Consider the following 19,812-nt stretch of genomic DNA (forward strand, 5'->3'; position numbering starts at 1 on the left):
ATACATGTGTATGTGTGCTGCGTCCTTTCATATTTCTTGCGCCCCCCACAAAAGGACTTTATTTATGGGTGGGTGGGATGAAAAGATACAGATACACGCCCCCACACAGAGTCCAAATTATTTTATGAGCGCAGAGGCAGAATGCCTTTGGCATCCTTGGCAGGATAACCCTTCTCCAGAAGGATATTTCCTTAGATTTCCAACCCCAGCGTAAGATTTGCTGAAAAAAGCGAATCGAATATTCTACATACTAAATTCCCAAACCGTGGAATAAAAAATGCATTTAGTTTTTGTTTTCTTACAGAAAATCAATTTGTCTTTTATTGATTCAGAAAAAGTTCAGTTTCATTTTTTTGTGTTTTTTTTTTTTGGTTTTTGGATGACAGCATTTGCTCTTTAGGTTTTCCTTTTTCTTACCAAAGAGACGTTTTCCTCGTGTTTTTTTCTTTTATGTGTTCTTCAACACTTCAACTCAACGTCCACAGTTAAATCTTTTGCTATTTTCGGTTTTAATGCTTTCTGTGTAGCTTTCAAGTCGGGGCAGGAATTTCTCAGCCTGCCCTCGCTTAGCTTCTTGCTTGATTCTTTCGCTTCCGCTTCCGGTTCGGTTCTATACTGATCTATTCTCATTTCTTTTTTACTTACAATTAGATTTAATTTTTTTTTTCGTCATTTACTTTCTGTGTTTTTTTTTTTGTTTTTGTTGTTCAACTAGTCTTAAGCGAAATAAGCACAAAAGCTGCAAAATGTTTTGCTTAAACTAATTTCTCATTTTCAAACTTTTTCATCCTTTTTATTTTGGGGTTTTTGTTTAAACTGTTATCTCTCGATCTCCAATTCAGTTATCCTTCATGAATGATCTTTTGCATTAGAGTTGAGGGCACAAAAAGTACGCGTATAAATTTGAAAGTTGTAGCAAAGATTGCGCTTTTTCACACTTTTCTTGTCATTTTTTTTGGTTTTCGAGTTTCGGTTTTTGCGTGTTCTTCTTTTTAGCTTTTACTAGAGATTTGAATACAATTCTTTTGCCATATAAAAATGCTTAAAAGCGTCACATTGATGCAAAAAATAATACTTTAAAAAATACACAGAGAGTTGAAAAGGATTCCTCATGCTTTCGATCGATCTTCATTATTCTTGCATTTTTTTGCTGGAGGATTACAAAGAGAGATTTAGTTTGGTTTTTCGTCTGATTTAATTTTACCAGTTTGCGCATTTGCTTTGCATGATTTTTTTGTGGTTTTTGGGTTTTTTTTTGTTATCATTGTTAATAAGAAAATGAATAAAGTTCTTTAAAAGACTTTGATTTAAAACTTAAAAATAGCAACAAGCGAAATGTACATTACTCTCATTTAAGTATTTTCTGTTTCTAAGTTTAATTAGCTGCTTGCATTTTACGCTTACTTAAAGTTAGTTTACGCATTTGTCGTCGTGTTCTCTTCATTTCCCCTTACTCTCCTACTGCATTCCCTCTGCGTTTATTTTCCATTCCGAAACTGTCTTATTTATTTTTTAAATATAATGAGCTTGTTTTCATACCACCATGCCCCATATTCCATATTCCCATCGATTTGCTAGCGTTCATTCCTCCTCTATGTGTTTTTCTTTATGTTTTTTGTTTTTTGTTTGTTTTGTTTTATATTCATGGTTTCGTCAAAAAAGTTTCAAAAAAATATATATTCATCATTTCCTTAAATTGGCTTAATTAAAAAATGTTTATTTATTTCTCCAGCTCGACACTTACGCTCTGCTCTGCCCGCCCCTAAACAACGACTAAGACGACTAAGTTTGCCTCCTGTTCAGAACACAATCTAATTTAATAAAGTGGGGATCAATTAGGAATTAATTTAGGAATTCGTTATTGGAAACTATTTGGTGTGGGTTGAAAAAGCGTACTGGTAATTCATATAGCAAACATTTTTCTACTAAGAAATCACATTGAATGAAAACGCAAAACTAAACGATGAAAAACGCACTTAAAAACAAATTGATTTATTTATTTTTTTTTTTAGTTTTTATTGAAATTTTTGTTGTTTTTAGTTTTCAATTTTACGCACTAGACATTTTTTTTGTTTGAATTTTAAAAATTACTTCAACACTTGCATCAAATTTAATCGATTCACTTCTCTTGCGAGAGGTTTTCAATCAGAGGCGAGATACCCAAGCAATCTTGAATCTTATTTGGGGTCTCGACGATTTTAAGACAAATAATAAATTAACTACTTAAAATTAGTTAAAAAACTAAAGTAAAACGCGTTAAAATAAAACAAAATACAGACGCAAAACAAACGAGTTCCCAGTTTGGTTTCTTGTCAAAGTAGATTTAAATACACACACAAAAAGTCAGTATAGCTTTAGATTAGAACACTCCTCGTCGGTTGATTTTTATTGTTTACCCTCGCCAACGTTCTTGCTTTTATCGTTTCGTCTCATCCGTACGCTTATATTCAGAAATTAAACCTAACCTCAAACTGTGCGACGCGGCATTCTTCAACACTGTCGCTCTAACTACACAAAAACTACAACTGTCTACGTGTGTTGCACTCCAACTAACCAACTAATCTTTCTCCTTTCGCTACCAACTAGAAATCATATGTCCTACTCGACTCCGTCTTTCTTGCTACATTTCTTTTCTCGAAATACGCTACTCGTTTCCGCATCTGCGTTCTTCTTTGCTTGTCAACACTGTACTTAGATTTTCTAAACTTACGCACTAGGCTTTGATCTTATATACTAGGTTTCTTCTCCTGCTTCTTCGACTCGATTTCATTACCGTTCACTAAAACATAAATTTCATTTTCACTTTCCTAGGGAGGGGGCGATAAGACACGCCCCCAGCTCAACTCGTTTCCTTCGTCGATTTATAAATAACTTAGACCTTAATGCTTTCTCAATTTGCTTAAGTTGCTTTTCCTGCTAACAAATTAAAATCAAAGAAAACTTTAGAAACAAAATTGCACTTTGTGTGTGATTTTTTGTTTGTTTTTTTTTTTTGAGAGGGTGGAGGTGTATGCGTGTGCGTGGGCGTGTTTTTGTAGTTGTTTCGAGGAAAACAGGATTGAAAATCTTTCAAAAATATCCTCCCAATGAGTGGTACTTGTATTTGTGATTCTTCATTTATAGGACAACAAATGCAGGCATCTCGCACGAATTTCTCTTTAAACAATTTCGCTTTTGGAATGTCTTGGCAAAATAGATATCTTTTTCGATGCCTGCATTAACTTCAGGAGGTGATTCTAGGTGTATGTGTTACATTTTCTTTTCTTTTCTTTTTGTTTTTGGGTTTACAATCCTGCATTTGTTGTTATTGTTACAGTTTCAGTTCGTAGTCAGTCTAAAGCAAATAATCGTAATAAAAAAAAAAACATTTGCATTATGTTGTTGTTTTGGTTTTAGGCTTAGGAAGACTTTTGGCGTTGTGTTTCTTACGTTTTTATATATATATATATGTATATATATATAATGTATATATATATGTAGATAGTTCAGTTAGGCGACTCGACAGCTCTAAACTCGAAAATCAAATCGTATCAACACATACAAATTTTTTTTATATCAAAATCAAATCAAAGACTTTGCTCAGGAATGTTGTTTGTGGTGAGAGGGTGTCCTTGCTCAAACGGAGATTCTCAAAAATTTCTCACTTCGCCACACTATCTCCCACCCACATCGCCCACTTGATGTTTCCCTTGTTTCGCTTATTTTGCTCATCGTGTTTCGTTAATCAATTAACATTCGAAAAAATCACAAATACAATGCTTAGGCTTGATAGGTGCGTCCGTGTTGGTGTGTCTTGCTGTGTTTGTGTGTCAGTGTGTGTGTGTGTGTCTCGGAAAAATAAATATGCTAGGCTTTGACAAAGGTTTAATTTCAATTCTAAACTCCATACTCAACTTCATGTTCAACTCTACTTAAGAGACGCTTACAAGACTAAAGAAATCTTCGCTTATTAACTAAGTTTACTAAACGTAGTTTCTTCTATCTTACTTCATTATTTTGTTTTTTCTTTTTTGTTGTTTAATTTAACATTAATTTTCTTGGTTTTTGTTATACATTTCTGCTACTGCCTGTGCCAGTTGTTGTTGCTGCTGCTGTTGTTGTTGCTGTTGTTCTTTTCGATCCTAGCTGATCCTTCAAAAAATCGTACATTCTTCGCCAGCCTTCACAAAGCTAAACTACAATTCTACAGTTTCAAATTTTATTTTCTGTTTTCTGTGTTTCGCTACTTTTGTGTGTTGCCTCGGTTTGTTTCGCTATTCCCTTTTAAAAAGTGTTTGCCTCTTGGTTTCCATGCTAATCAAACATCGTTCTTCTCTTTCCTCAACAACTTGTCATATGCAGAAAAAATATACTATTTCTAGGTTGTTTTTGTTGGTTTTTACTTTCCTCATTAATATGTCTAAAAAACAGTTAACGTAAAAAACTGTAGACAGCTACAAAAAATTCATTCATTAAATCGACTGATGAGCACAAAAAATATGCTAAAAACTAGTACAAGATTCCCCATTTCTTCTCGGTCTTTGTAAGCTTATGCTTATTCTCCCGTCTTCTGCTTTCTTTTAGATCTCTAGAACTACTAAATCTGTTTTTGCTTACTGCAATTTTCTTACTTTTGTTTTGCTAAGACTTAATACTAGGTTCTTGCCCGTTTCAAAGGCTTTTTCTTCTCATTTTTTTTCGTTTGAATTTGTTTTTTTCTTCTTTCTCTGACTGCTTGGATAGCACAAAACGAATGTCAAATGGAGAGAGGGGGAATAGACAATTCTTTTTAGGGTTTGTTTTTTCTTTTTTCCTTTCTTCGGATCTTTGCTTTATACAATTTGCATGTTTGGTTCAAGAAACCAACAAATGGAGAGAAAAAAACCAAAGATCTCCTTTCTTTTTGTGGCTATCTACGCTTTCTTCTGCTTCCGTTCTTTGTGCTGTTCAACACGATTCAACAAAAATACAAAATAAATATTACAAATTAGACAAACAGAACAAAACATAGGTAGAGTCTGAGTTTCATCGTAAAAATCTTCTTTAGCAGGCCACAACAAAGAAAACGTTGCCTCTAAGGTAAAAAAGTTTTGCTCTCTTCTGCGCATCGTTGCGCTTTCTTCGTTCTTCTGGGGGTTTCTTTGTTGCCGCTGCAGTTTGACTTAAGATTTATGCTTTGTTTATATATCATCATCGAAATGGATTTTGTTTCGTTTTTATTTGCTCTGTTTTTCCTTACGAGTTTTTAACATACATTGCACACACATTTATTTTTGTTTCTGTTTCGGTTTTTTTCCATCTTTCATTTCACAAATTTCTGTCTGCTTAGGTTTTGCTAGCTCAAAATTAGCAAAATAGTTTCTTTGTATTTTCCCTTCTATTTTTACATCGCTCTTGCCATCGGTTTTCCCCATGCAGTGGTTTTTTACTTTTGCGCTTAACAAAATTAACTTAACTCTAATCTGCGATAGTTTTTTTTTTCTCAGCAGATTTCCTCAAGTTCTTACGACCCCCAAGTGAATTTTCTTTGACTTTCCTTTCTCTTTGCATCCTGCAGTTCTTTTTTTTTGTAAATATTTTCGACTGCTCTTTTCTCTCACTTGCCGCTGTTTCTTTTGGCAATGGTTGCCGCGCTGCTTTTGCATCTCTGGTTGTTTATTTAGTGTATAACTATTCTCTATTATTTAAGTTAAGTCTTTGCTTTTCTTCACTTTTTTTCTCGCGTCCTATGCGCTCGTCTCTTCGGAGACCGGCTTTTCTTTTCGCATTCATGTACCCCCTAAACTTCATCCTCACATCCAACCGCCTTATTTATACATTATTTTTCTGCCTCCGCTCTCTGGGATTTTCCCGGCATTACGGGATGGCTTTTCTCTAGATTCTGGATGCTGGGTTTTTGTTTCTTCTGCCGATGTTGTTGCTTCAGCAGTTCCCTCTTCTAGTTGTTGTTCATGTGGTGGTTGTTGTAGACTCCTTTATCCGATCCTCTGCTTTTGATGTTGATTCTCCTCCCTCCTTGGCTTTTCCGCTTCTCCGCCTCCGGCTTGCTCTCACTCTCGTCCAATTTATATAGTACTCAAATGGGGTACTAATATATTATAGCTAAAAGAGTTAAAGTCTATATAAGTACACATGAATTTAAGAAATAGTTAGCTTTAGGGAAATGGGAGAGGGTAGAGGGAGTCTTTTCAATATCTGTTAAAGCACAGAAATAAGTTTAAGCTGGGTTACATGCACATGAGCTGAATGAGAAGTAAATGATGTTTACCTAGTATGGGTTACCAGTGAATAGACTGTTTAGTACCTATACTATATAAGAAAGAGAGCCATGTTGTTGTATCAAAAAGAAGCCGCAGAAATTTGGTAAGAAAATAAGTAAAATATATTTGTTTAGTATTTAGTGAATTGTTTTAAAAGTATCGGTAATGAACAGATCTGAAGCAAACAGGCAAGCAACAACAAGCAGAGCACACAAAACACATGAAGCCGATGATAGTCAATTTAAGTGTTTTTTGTGTTGTTTGAAGGTGCAGTGTTGGTAAGCGTGTTTAAGTGTTAAAAGAAACGATGAAGCCTTGAAGTTTTTAAGGTAAAGCTCAGTAAATGCAAATGAAATTGGGTGACTTAGATGCTTTTGTTTAAGGGTGAACGGGACGCGAATAATTGAAAGTACGAGAGCTCTAAAAGCAGAAAGTTCACATGCAAGGCAGTGTTGGTAAACGCAGTTAAACAGCAATTAAGCGAATAATTTTGAACTTGAACCTTGTTTTTTTACTTATCATACACGTTTCAGTTAACATGAGCAATAAGGTTCAAGTAAACAAAATTCGATCTAAGGATTTTATTTTGTGGGAAACGTGGCCAGAGATTGAGAAGCAAACAGAAATGTTAATCCTGTAGGACTGTGACAGAGACAGGAACAGAGAGAAGACAGTAGCTGAGAAGACTTCACTCACCTCGCGAAGACCTATTTGGGAGCGGCTTGATGTGGATACTGTGTGTATGCCTCGTCGGGTGATGCAGCTGTGCTAGCCTGTTCGGAATCTGTCATTGGCATTGTTGGTATAATAGTTGGTGGTGGTGCATAATATGGATAAGTTGGACTAATATACTGTAACGATGGAGAAAAGTTCTATAAAATAAACCGAAAATAAAAACGCAAAATAAATAAAAATAAAAATTCGAAAAGGAATCGCAATACAAAATAAGAGGAAATTAATTGGAATAAAAGAAAGGAGTAGAAAAAGTACAAATTAGGTCTCAACATTTAATATTTATTATACACAGCCCGCACTGAGAATATTCGTATGGATTCGGACTATTTTTCTTTCTTTTCAATCGACAAGGATTCCAGCAGATATAAACATGTGTATTCTACTACAACCATGTGTATATCTGCCTCTAATCAAGGAAATCTGAAAGAAAAAGTCTCGACTTTCGGGAGGAGATCAGAGATCGATGGCTTACAGAGTTGCCAATCTGCAGGGTGGCCAACTGAGGCATCATTGTTCCATATGGCACGCCCGTATCACCGCTAACCATCATCGAGATGCCACGGGGCTGCACCTGGTTAACCGCCTCCGGTTTGTATGAGGTTACTCCCAGCGGAGGGGCAGCTGCCATCTGCATGTACTGTGGAGAATACGAAGTCTAATTGAAATACATTTTTAAAGCTCTTATTAATCCCACATGACACTGGACTGAAGCATAAGTTGAAAACCGCAATAAGCATTATAAATCGACCAAAACAAATGGTAAATAAATCATCCATAATCGACAGTTTTCAGTCATGCAATTCAGTCCAGTGTCAAATACACCCATAATGGATGTATATCCACTACTCACCTGATCATCTACCTGAGTCATCATGTAACCCGGAATCCATTGGGAGCCGGCCACTGGATAGCCACCCACCTGGGGGGCGCTGAAGCGGGAGTAGGGCACTCCGATGGGTGTGCCCACGTTCACGCTGACTCCATTCTGCTGCATTGTGGGGTCGTAGGCCACGGGAATCCCCTCCGCGGAGACGTCACGCCACGCACGCGCATTCGGATCGGGCGTCTTGAAGAGATTCTTCTTTTTCGGTCCGCCATCGGCAAACTTAACCAGCAGGGGATCTTTGGCACCCGGTATTGTGTTACCATTGAACATCTGAATGATTTGCTCGCACTTCTCGCGACTCTCCATGCGGGCAAAGCCAACGCCTAAGCGAAAAATAACGATATATTAGTTAAAATTCATTGATCATTAAAAAGAACCCACAAACACGGTGGCCAATTGAATTAATTAGAGGCTCAATAATGGAAACCGTGTTTGCGAACCATATTTACTCACCCTTGGAGTTCATCTGCTGATCACGCAATATTCTGGTCGAAACAACTTGTCCGTATTTCGATAGCATTGCCTCCAGATCAGTTTCTTTGAAGTGGGGCGGCAAATTTGCAATATACAAATTTGTGGGATCCTGTTCCTGTTGCTGTGTGGTTGTTGTATGCAATTGGGTCAGATCAGGGTGGTGTGGTGTTGTTGATTGTTGATTGTGGACGGTCGGGTGTTGTTGAAATTGAATCGATTTAAATTGGTTTGTTGGATTCGATGGTGGATTTCGGTTTGTTTGTTTCGGTTTCACACAAATTAACGTTACACAAAAGCAATTGGCGTAAGCATGTGTATTTTATTGGTTGTGCGTATGCATTTTGATGTGTGTGGTTTGGTTGTGTGTGTGTTGTGTTTGTGATGTTGTTTCGATTGTGTGTGTTTGTTTAATTTTTATTTTTTTTTTATTTCGAGAGAGAGAGGGGAGTAGAGAAATTAAGAACGTAGAGATTTTGTCATTAGTAAATATTCAAGTTGCTTGCCAAAAATGTTTCTGTTGTCAACTCTTTTTGGACTGTTTGTCTGTTGTCAGTGTGTTAGTGGGAGTGTTAAGTGTGCCTGACTCTGGCGAAGGTGTTTGTGTGTGGGTGTGGATGTTATGTAATGCCTCAGACTTATCGGATAATACCTTATTAAAAAGTAGACCTATGAAAACGTTACCCCCTCGAAGATGAAGTGTTGTTCTTGCCCTCAACAATTCTTAATAAGAGATGGTAATCATTGATGGTACCATAGATATGCTACTCTGCGAAAATTCACTTTCCGATTAACAAATTCGATATTTCCGATTTCTTAACCTGCTCTGATCGATTTACAGATAATTTAAGTGTAAAAAAAAAATTACCATTTAGTATCTATAGTAATACAGCATGATTTGCCATCTCGAATGCTTAACTAAGTTAAATACCTGCTCAGTAATTATGTCTTAGAATTTAATGAGATCTGTTTGATGTTATACTTAGAGTTTAAATTGTATTTGGTTTTTGGTTTGATTTTTGGCCGGCACAGGTTTGTAGCAATTTGCGTACTCAAACAACAAACTTTGTAGTAGGTTGAAGTAGTAGAGGTTGGTTATATACTTGGCTGGCTATAACTTCAAAATACGAGTATACAGTTTATACAGTTGAATATACAGATTCAATATATAGAATATCAGATATGAAGAGAGTTATACGCTAGTTGTACTGTTTCTATTTTGTGTCAGTGTTGTTCAATTCTAGATTACAATCATTAATGCCTACGCAAATACGTGTTGTCTGTGTTTTGTTTATACAGCAAACTTTCCTTTATGTTGTTGTCTATAATTTTTAATGAGCCTTTTTAATGCCATCGGATTATAAAGTTGAAAAAAGCTACCGAGAGGGGGGAGTGAACAAAGTTGCTAAGCTCTTTAAATGAAAAACTTTTCGATTTGTATACAAATTAATATGCTCGGATGAATGGAAATATTTAAATTGATACCGGATTCCAGCATCCGTAAATCGCTGTAAATGGCTGCTAATTATTGATAAGGATTTACCACTTCTATATTTGGGTTGTTTACAATTTGATCTATAACTTAAATCGGGGATAGAAAAGATACAGTTTAAATGTAACTATATCTACTTAATTTTCTGATAAATTTCACTAAAAGCTACTTAAATTTAGCGTCTAAAGCCCAATTTCCCATTTACGTTTTAAGCTACAATATATCACTAAAAAATATTTAAAGAATTGCCTAACAACTTAAGATACTTCAGTTAATTGTTTCTATATAGGCGAAGAAACGAATACATTAAATAAAAAACACATTATTTGTATGAAAACATGATTTTTCTAATATGATTTCTTTTTAATACCCGCATTTTATAAGAAATAAAACTCAAATTATATAATGTGTACCCAAATTCGAAGTCTACCTTGATGAATAGGGCCTTAGCTAGATAATGATGATATTAATCGGGTTTTCCATTGGATGTACTGCATTCTATATTTGGTCGAATACCTTATGGAGAATATGTTTACACTAAACTATAAATATACCCGTACTGTATACTCTTAATGCAATTAATTTACCAAACAAGTCTGCTAAAAAACTTTAATTGTTCTCACTTAATGTCATTATTTTGGGGTTCATATATCAACTGCTAAAGGAAGATTAAAGAGAAGGATTATTTATTTTATGACTTTCAGTTTCATAACTAACTAATGCCATAAATAAATGCATTTATTCCCAATTGAAATCGAAAAATATTACTAAAAATATGTTTTACGCTATCAATTGAACTACCTCTATGAAAAGAAAGATTTAAAAAAAAAAAAGGAAAATTTGAAATCTAAAAATGTTTTGAGGTTTTCTAGAAATATGTTTTCGTCTATATAGTAGGTTATATATAGAGATATTATGTGTGGTTTTTGGTATACGACAAACGGTTATACAAAGAGAGTTTTTGGAACAACACTACGAACTAGAGGTTGGGTTTTGGCATAGGGGTTATCGGATTTGGGTTCTAGGGTGGGAAGTTATAAAACAAAGATAAGTAAAATAAAGAAATGCACACCCTGCGGTGTGAGAAGATATGTATATATATATAATTTTGACGCCTTCTGAGTTTGTAAGTTTGAGAATATGAATATTCTCAGGAAGTGGAAACCCACTTAATTTTTAGGCTCCTGTATCTATGCATATAACAACGCCGCCGAAATGTGTAAAACTTATATAAACGCAAAATAAAATATAAATAAGATTTCATTTCTTATAAGCCTGGTTGCAAGATACAATCATCTAAGATGATAATGTTCTTAGGTACTTTGTTTTTTTGGCACGAATACTGGGGTTTAATTAAAAAATAAAAACTAATTTAAGCCTTAACAAAGGGAAAATAATAAAAGATGGAAAATTCAACTGAGGGGTCAGTACACACAATAAACGAAATGCAGGAATGACTAAGGGGCGGTGGATCTTTCGGTTTGGAGTTTGGGAAGAATGGGAACCACTGGGTTTTTCCGGAAGAGGGGGGGGGGGTTTGGGCATTTTGCGGTGTGTGGGGTGAGTATTACTTGCATGCAAACAAACGTACAATGGCCGGCCTATGAAGCACCCAGATACCCACTTTGGCCATCTGAGCTTGCACGCCCTTCCCCTGCAATCCTTTTACGGCGCACTCGGCGAAGGCTGGCTGCTCGAAGTCGACGAAGCCGTAACCTGCAAAAAAGCATATTTTGTTTTTGTTTTTCGTTGTTGGTTTTGTTTTTGTTTATATATTTGTTTTTTTTTTTTTTTTTTTGTTGTTTGTTTTTGTGTGTTGCGGGTGGGGGGAGGAATTTTATTTTTATTTTTTTTAATTGCATGTATAAATATATATATAAATATATTTGCAGAAACAGAGCGAGAAAGAGAGCGAGAGGAAAATATGTTTATTTATATTCCAATATTTGGTTGGCACACAAATCGAAAATTGAAATTGAATTCAATAAAGAACCGAAAAAAATGGCGAATTTTCGCATCGGGTCACGTGCAACAAAAACAAAATCGAACAAAAACAAAATATTCGTTCAACAAGAAAAGAGGAGTAGAAGAAAAAAAACGGGTGAAAATTAAATTAATAATTAATTTAAATAAACTTAAGCACTAACAAAAAAAATGGAGTCCAAACGCAAGTGGAAAAAGTACTCAATAAAAATATATTTATATCGATACACGCACACACATTTATAGAGAGCAGTCTTTGATAGATTTACTATTTTTACAGATTGTTCAGTTATTGGCGTATTTACACATTATCGTTATCATTATTATTAGCATTAGTTAAGTGCATCAGTAGCAGATAGTATTCGTAATAGTAGAGTGAAATGCATGAATGACACGATTGTGAAATGATCAGGAATCAAACTGAAAAACTCAAAAACAGTAGAAGAAAATGAAGTACAAACTGCTAAATGCCAATTTCTTATTTGGAAAATTTTAATTTCAAAGTATAATTTTACATATTGAAACGAAATGAATCTACACACGATAACGAACAAGCAATAAGTTGTGATTACTTAAAAAAAGAAAAGAGAATGCCGAGTGTTCTTTGAAATGTTTGAGTAAATCAGTAAGAAACTGATAATATCAAAAAGTGCAAATGCTGATTAATCAAAAGTAAAAAAAAAAATGAATTAAAGAATTTTTCCAAGAGCACTCAGCATTTATAAGCCAACTAAGAGGTACTTAAAAAATCAATGAAATTTCAGTTTTTGGTTTGTTTACAATTTCTTTTCTTGCGTTTCTTTTGGATATCTTTTTTGTTTTTTTTTTTTTTTTTTTTACATAAACACATACTAATAATTCTTATACAAAAACACACATAAATAAAATAATGATGAGAATGGTGAAGAAAAAAATACCTTTACATTTGTTTGTTGTTTTATCTAAAATAGCCTTGGTTGATATAATTGTTCCGTATCTGAAAGTTGTAAACAAGAAGAGACACAGGTGGGTTAAATAGCATTCCGCTTCGAATGGACAATGGGAAATGGTGTTGCATGACAACGATTGCAAAGAGTGGAAAAAGGATAATCAGATTATAAACACATTCATGTCTCTCAGGGTGTCGAAGTGTGCGTGCGCCTGGTGCCACGTGCCACAATGTATTCTTGTTATTTTTTAAGGAGCAGGGGGTCTGGTTTTTCACAGTTTGGTAGCTTGCTAGTTCGTCCTGATTGGGTCGAGTTTACCTTACCGTAAGCAATTAAAGTGTCATTAAAATGCAATTTTTATGCTCGTGCGCGCCAAAGTAGGCAATGGAAATTCTCACAACCCTTTGGCTATCTTTTCCCCAACTCCTGTGGCGTTACTTTGCTCATTTGAGCCTGGCATAATAATTGACTTAGTCCGTGTGTAAATGCCCCTTTGACTGTCGGCTGAAATAAAATCGATATCTTCTTAGTTACACTACTAGTGCCCCCCCCCCTGCCCACCGACTCATAAATACATAGTCATAATAACATTAAAGCCCCCCGCACCACCACTAGCTCCTAGTAATAAGCCGCTTATTTTGATTGCCTGCAGAGGAGGAGAATGAACCCCGTCCGCGGTAAAAAAGAAGCAAAATAAATTAGCCTTCAATTTAATTACTTGACTTACGACGAGTGGAATTGGAGCCCTGCCATTTCGTTTGGTTTGCATGTTCCTGTGACGCCGCAAAATAAGTTATTTTCGTATGCACACAAGCATTGGCCAACAGTGCGTATGCGTAATACACATATAATAATAAGTTTGTTCGTACACCACAAAATGATTTCCTTTTTTGGATACCGAAAAAAATAATTTTGATAAAGCGTGCGCACTAATTAGTGGATTTTGTTTAGTTTGCAGAAAATTGGCCTCGTCCATCAAGAAGGTCAGGGGTGGCTGCTTTTTTGGGGGTTACTTTTCCGGGCAAAGGATACAAAGGACGCGGGGTGCTTTTATGGAAACGCAACCAAGCGGAATGGACTGAGGCTAAGCCGCTCATTAGCAGATGGGTGGGGGGGGGGCGGCAGTGGTGGAGCGGATGGAAATGGATTTCGGGTTCCGATCCGTCTCAAAAACACACACCACATCATTCTGAGGTTGGGCAAATCAATAGTCAGTCACATACATTTGAAATTAGTTCATTTCGTATGGATGGCATTTCGTATGCCATGATGTGACACCAAAGATACAAACGTATCCGAAAGATACTGCTCAGACAACGAAAGAAAGGAGCGAATATATTTCAATTTTACAAATGTATTCAGGATCGAAAAACGGATACAAACATTTTGGGGATGGCAGAACAATTTATTTACACAGCTTTTCAAATTAATAGTGGTGGGTACTTCGAGATCCAAACTGAATCTTAAATTTATGAAAGCATCAGAATTACTCCACAAGCAAATATCATTATAAACGTTCAATTAAAACAAGATGTAGATGCTTCTAGCTCAAAGGCAACATCATTTCTGCATGGTTTGCTCGAAGGCAAATTTATTTAGCAAATCTATGGCAGGCCAGTAAAAGCCCCGAGCTGCAAAAACAATTAAAATGAATTTGCATAATGGCCTGACGCAGGGAGCTGTGTGCCCAGATATAATGCAATTTAATGTGATATGTGGACCGCTGAGACAAGATACAAAACCGCAGGGCAAGCACAGGCACAGGCACAAATCACTGAGTGGCTTGATTGCATCCATATCGTAGCCTGAATCTGATTTGAATGGCAATCAAAGTGGTTGAATGGGTTGCAGCTTCCTTCTTGTTTTGTTTTTTTTTTTTTTTTTTGGAAGCCCATTCAGATATGTTATGTTGATGTCCTGGCTGTACTCACTGTGCACACATATTAACTAGATCCTTGTCGGTTGTGCCCTGCTGCAGACCGCGAATGTAGAGATTTGTCTTGGACAACTGCTCGCCGCCCTGTTGGTTCTGATTCTGTACCGTGCCGTTGGGACCCATGTTCGTGTTGGTGTTCGTCGTGTTGCTCAGGCTGGTGCTCAGGGTGCCGCTCTGGGAGCCAGTGTTCGAGGAGCTGCTCGAGTTGGTGTTGCTCGGTGAGGCTGCCGTCGGCACTCGCTGACCGTACTGCAAAGAATGAGAACAAAAAAAATGGTTTTAGTAACTGATTACGCAATAAATATGATCTTATACATATTCATTAAAAATATTTCCAATGATTTATCCTTTGATACGTATTCACCTTTTGGTGTTTTCCCATATGTATATTCCAAATACATTTCAATTGGTCCTCAAAGTGGTTCGGTAATATCCCCAAATATGCATTACCATCACCATTTTAAATGAATACTACTTGTGCGGAAACACAAACGTTAGATGGTCAAAGCACTCCATACATTCGAGCAGCCCACAGCTGTAGGCAATATTAAAATGTATAGAGCAAAAGTATGTCGATAATATTAAGCGATTTGGCTCCAACAATCCATAGATTGGGAGCGGAGTAGCGAACACTGAAGGCAGTGCAAGTATTTTTATTGAAATTCCAACTGGAATAGCTGCCATTCGAAGTTATTGAATGCTGCTTGGCCCACACAATGGATAGAGATGGCGATAGCCAGCCAGCCAGATAGATAGAGACCCAAAACGGAGGTGAGGAAGAATGCAGAAAGAGAGCGGTAGTGTGGCAGATGCACGGGAAGAAAGAGACAGGCACATTGGCATGCTGACGACAGGCATGACGATGGCGTTTTTCACTTAAAATGCCACACATGTGCCAGAGGGACACGAATAAAGTCGAAGGATGTGGAGCTCGAGCTTTGCATATAAGGCTGCAGGATATTTGGCAGCTGCAGTCGAAGGCGTTGAAAATCTATAAAATTTGTATGCAACAAACAATGGCTCCGCACTCATACAAGCGCACAAAAAAAAAAAAGTCCAACAAACTTTGCCATTGATACATTTTTGAAAATTTGCCAAAAACATTAGTTTATTCGCACAGCAGAGCAGCAGCAGCGGGAAATGCTAAAATATGCAGACCACAACAACAAAAAACACTGTTCCACTGCAAATTCTGCAAAAATTGCAAACTGAAAATCAAGCGAGGCATTTCTCGTTCGGATTTTTTCCATTGTTTCAGGCGGCGAATAAAGGTTTTGTGGGCTTTGAAAACTTTTTAGCCGGCCGCAAAATCCATTTGCATGAAAGCCACTGAATTCGGGTTGAAAAGTTCTCGCTAATTGATCCGTGTCATGTTGCCCCTTCTCTTAGGGCTAATACTTCCGTCGGTAAAACAATTTGATTTTGAAAAAATCTAAATCCCCAGAGGTGATAAAAATCAAGTGAGGCTTTACATATAAAACTCCACTTTTAATTTGTTTGTTGCAAGTATTAATTTGATTTTCACAGTATACGAAATATGTTATTTACTCTCGCTATTGTTTGGAAATGAAATGCCATTTGAAGGTAAAATAAAGCGAGCAGTTATGTATAGAAAAATTGAAAAACCTTTGTTCGCATCTTTTGGCTTTTCTGTTATAAATGTCTTTTTGAAATTTCCAACACAAATATTTTTAACAAATTTCAAATGATAGCGATACACGGGTCGTATACTTAATTTCCATGAGAACTCTGCTTTTGCCTGTTCAAATGTACTTCACACATGTTTCCTGCTGTACATTCTTTTTTCCGCTTTATATTCAGACGTGAATGTCACGCGTCGGCAAGCAAACAACCAACACAAATCATAAAACCCTACTCGTTTGCTATCTCTCTGGGCCAAGTCCAAATAAACTTTGACTCCCAAAACTCGTTAAGTTACTCCACAAGGTCTCGCAATCTGGAAGATACATTTTGTACAGTTTTAGCTATGAAATAGCTTCCTTTCTTCTCGCATGCAAAACATAATTAAATAATAAATTCAGCCAGCAGTTTTTGTAGTCAGCAATTGTTTATCTGCCGCTGTGTGTGCGAAACCCCGAAATGAGTGAGTGAGTGAGTGTGCGAAAATACTTAAGCCAACACTCATACGCCCTGTGTGCCAATGAACTTTTCTCTCTTCACTTTCAGCTCGCGGCCTCATCGTCGCTTGTCTGATAATGAAATTATATCGTTCTAATAATTTTATGCGCACAGCAACGACGAACAATCGCAAATTGTATACTATATATTATGTACATAATATATGTTTTGTGGTGGTCTATCTATGTATTCTTATGTGTGTCAGGCCAAAGTGAGCAAACGACAACTTGGCTGGCTTTTTATTTTATTCAATTTTTTCTGCTCGTCGGCTTAGCTTTTTTTTCTAGTTTTTTGTATTTTTTGTTTACATTTTTTTTTGTTTTGGCAAAAAAAAATTGCGTCATTTGCAAAAAATTTCACGCTGCGAAATCTGCGCGGTTTTTCGCTTTTAAATAAGTTATCTTGTCCTTCGTTTTGCTGCCTGTTTCGCTAGCTATTATTTTCTACATGTTTCTCATGCTTTCCACATGATTTTTGTGGCCCACACGTGTCTCCCCAGACTTTGGCCAACTGTATTTGAGCAAAAGTTTATGCACATTAGCACGGTAGTTGGGATATGTTAACCTCTTTGCCGCTCCGCTGTTATTTATGCGCATTTAATTTGTTTACTTATTTATTGCATTTGCACGAAGCGGCAGCGAAACAAACTAAAAATACAATTTAATGGCATAAGCTCAACTTTTTGATTGCCCGCTCCGGCAGCGATGGGACACAAATGAAATGAAATGAATTGGAATGGAATGAAATGATATAAAGTGATGTCGTCGTCGATTCCATTCGATGACGATGACGATGGCAGAACACGCAATTGTTAATGGCCTGAACTTATGACTATTCGTTTGTTCTTCTTCCAATTGGTTTTCACTGGAAATGGGTGTTTACGGACTTTTAGAATGGGTCGGAGGGACGTAAGGAAACTATTTTAGTGGGGGGAACTTGGAGCTTACAGTCGCTTATAAATCGATTATGAAGATAGTCGTCAGCTGGTATTTTCAGTTTTATGCTCCAAAATGTTCAGAGGTTTAAGATAAAATAGTTGAATACAAAAAGTTGCCTTAAATTAAAATTATTAATTAATTACTTTAAATTAATTAATTACTTTTCTTCAAAAACGTAGCATTCAAACACTTGACAAGTTTCATTTTCAGTGAATACTGCCACTCCGATTTCAATCACAACATCTTCTCCATGCATCGCCATTAAGAAGCCATCAACAATTATTAGCCACAATAAGGCCAAAAAACATTCCGAGAAACTGAAACCGAAAGATCTTTGGATATCCGCTTGAAAGAGTCACGTGCCAGAAGTGTGAAATACCAAATGGACTTTTGTTTGATTTATGATGTCTCCACGACATGAGCGCCACCCATAAAATATATTATTCACTTAAGCCGAACGCAGTCTTCTCTTGGCTTTCTTCGGAGGGGTCCCAGAGCCCCCTTCGACCCCCCCCCCCCCCTCCTTCCCATTTCCATCAGGGGCCTTGACTAATAAATCAAAATGCAAAGACCAAAGACGCATACGAAATACGGAGTGCACTCATTTTCAGTCACTAAATCAGTTGTCGCATAAATCCACTCCGTCATGATTAGTGACAGATATTATTTGTCCAAATGCTTGCCAGCCTGTCAAAATTGGTTAGCATATGTATGTAGGTTGAAATCAAGCCAAAAACGAAAGAGCCAGCCCAGAAGTAGTGCCCAACTGGCCATTGACCCAATGTGAAATTGTGGGGAATTATGGGGAATCAAATTAGAGCTAGCTGCGTGTCCGCTTACAATTCTTCGAGGCGATTGTGTATTGCCTGAGCGGATTTCACTTTTCGTAGAAAACCCCTTTGGGATGAGGGTTGCAAAACTCATCAAATCAAGGCAACCAAATCCGGCTTTTTCTCTGATTGGGGAGGGTTTTTGCTGCTCGTTGCTGCTTGCTCCTTGCCGAAAGCCACATAAAAAATGTCTCTCACGTGACTTATATAAATTAAATGCGTTTCGGGCGCCCACACAACTGTGGAAGCTGGCATGAAAATGATAGACGGGTAGATGGATTCATTTGCCGCTGGAAAGGAAATGTTAGGCGTCAGATAACAGTCAGCAGAAACCGCCCAGAAAAATTCTAGTGGGGTGTGTGGCATGAGATTTTCTCCCCCGCTCCCCAATAATCGAAGCAAGTCATGCCAGGGTTTTGTGGAGGTTAGGAGGGCAGCTTTTGGCTCTGCAAATATTTTTGACATGCCAATGGCAAGGAATTTCGAATTATCTGCAGGTGGAATTTTACTCGGAAAAAAAAGAATTTATGAAATTTCCTAGTTCCACCATCAAAAAGCAAGAAAAAAAAACGCTTTATATGCAATAATTCCATTTTGACAAGGAATTTCAATTTCAAATTGTAGGCAGCACTTTTTCTAGCAGGTTAACGACATATTCTTTGTTCTTTTGTTTTAGCAGACGGAAAAAAAAGTTTATTAGTCCCGACCTTCAAAATAAAGAGGGGCTGAAAAGAGTTGCCAGCAAACTTTTATAATCATCGCGATAAGGTTGTAATCAATGAAATTTATGAGTTTCTTCCAAGAAATCGTATGCAGTTTCTAGTGACCTCATAAATACGAACTCAAGTTCACGTTTATAAATACATGTTCTTGGCGCAGTTTAAACAATTCGTTTCTTAAATTATTTATATTAAAATATATTCATATATGATGTATATTTAATAATGCATGTGGGTGTGTACATCGTGCACAGCAATATTAAAACAACGATTATATTGAAAAATAAGAAATAAAGTCAATTTTTGTTTTCAATTTTTTGTGTTTGCAACCAATTGTTTTTTTTTTTTCTATTGAATCCCAGTTATTGCCACATTGTTGACTTTTAAATTGACACTATATGAAAAGTGGCTGTTTTCCTTTCTGGTTTTCCTAGGTTTTTTCGTTCAATTCGTTTTGCCAACACTGCGAGTTTATTGGCTGACACAAATTTGCATTGTTTTCACTTTGTTTTATT

The 19,812-nt window shown here is 36.6% G+C and overlaps 1 protein-coding gene across 8 annotated transcripts in view; it reads right to left on the reverse strand.

Annotated features, from left to right (window-relative positions):
• Positions 1-300: 300 nt before the first annotated feature.
• shep (alan shepard) overlaps positions 301-19,812 on the reverse strand; it is a 122,124-nt gene continuing 102,612 nt past the window's right edge. For 2 of the 8 annotated variants that reach the window (NM_001274509.1, NM_001169879.2), the window contains exons 2-9: positions 14,667-14,920; positions 12,724-12,782; positions 11,415-11,539; positions 8,314-8,455; positions 7,825-8,183; positions 7,447-7,629; positions 6,936-7,090; positions 5,166-6,081 (exon numbers count right to left, since the gene is read on the reverse strand). In NM_001274509.1, the coding sequence (NP_001261438.1) occupies positions 6,947-7,090; positions 7,447-7,629; positions 7,825-8,183; positions 8,314-8,455; positions 11,415-11,539; positions 12,724-12,782; positions 14,667-14,794 (1,140 nt within the window). In that variant the 5' untranslated portion in view covers positions 14,795-14,920 and the 3' untranslated portion in view covers positions 5,166-6,081; positions 6,936-6,946. Of the gene's footprint in view, positions 6,082-6,247; positions 6,289-6,935; positions 7,112-7,446; positions 7,630-7,824; positions 8,184-8,313; positions 8,456-11,414; positions 11,540-12,723; positions 12,783-14,666; positions 14,921-19,812 lie in introns of all 8 variants that reach the window. The other 6 variants (NM_168112.4, NM_168113.3, NM_001274510.1 and 3 more) reach the window with 6 other exon arrangements.

Source organism: Drosophila melanogaster, chromosome 3L (assembly GCF_000001215.4).
Source record: "Drosophila melanogaster chromosome 3L".
Classification (NCBI taxonomy): Eukaryota; Metazoa; Arthropoda; class Insecta; order Diptera; family Drosophilidae; genus Drosophila; species Drosophila melanogaster.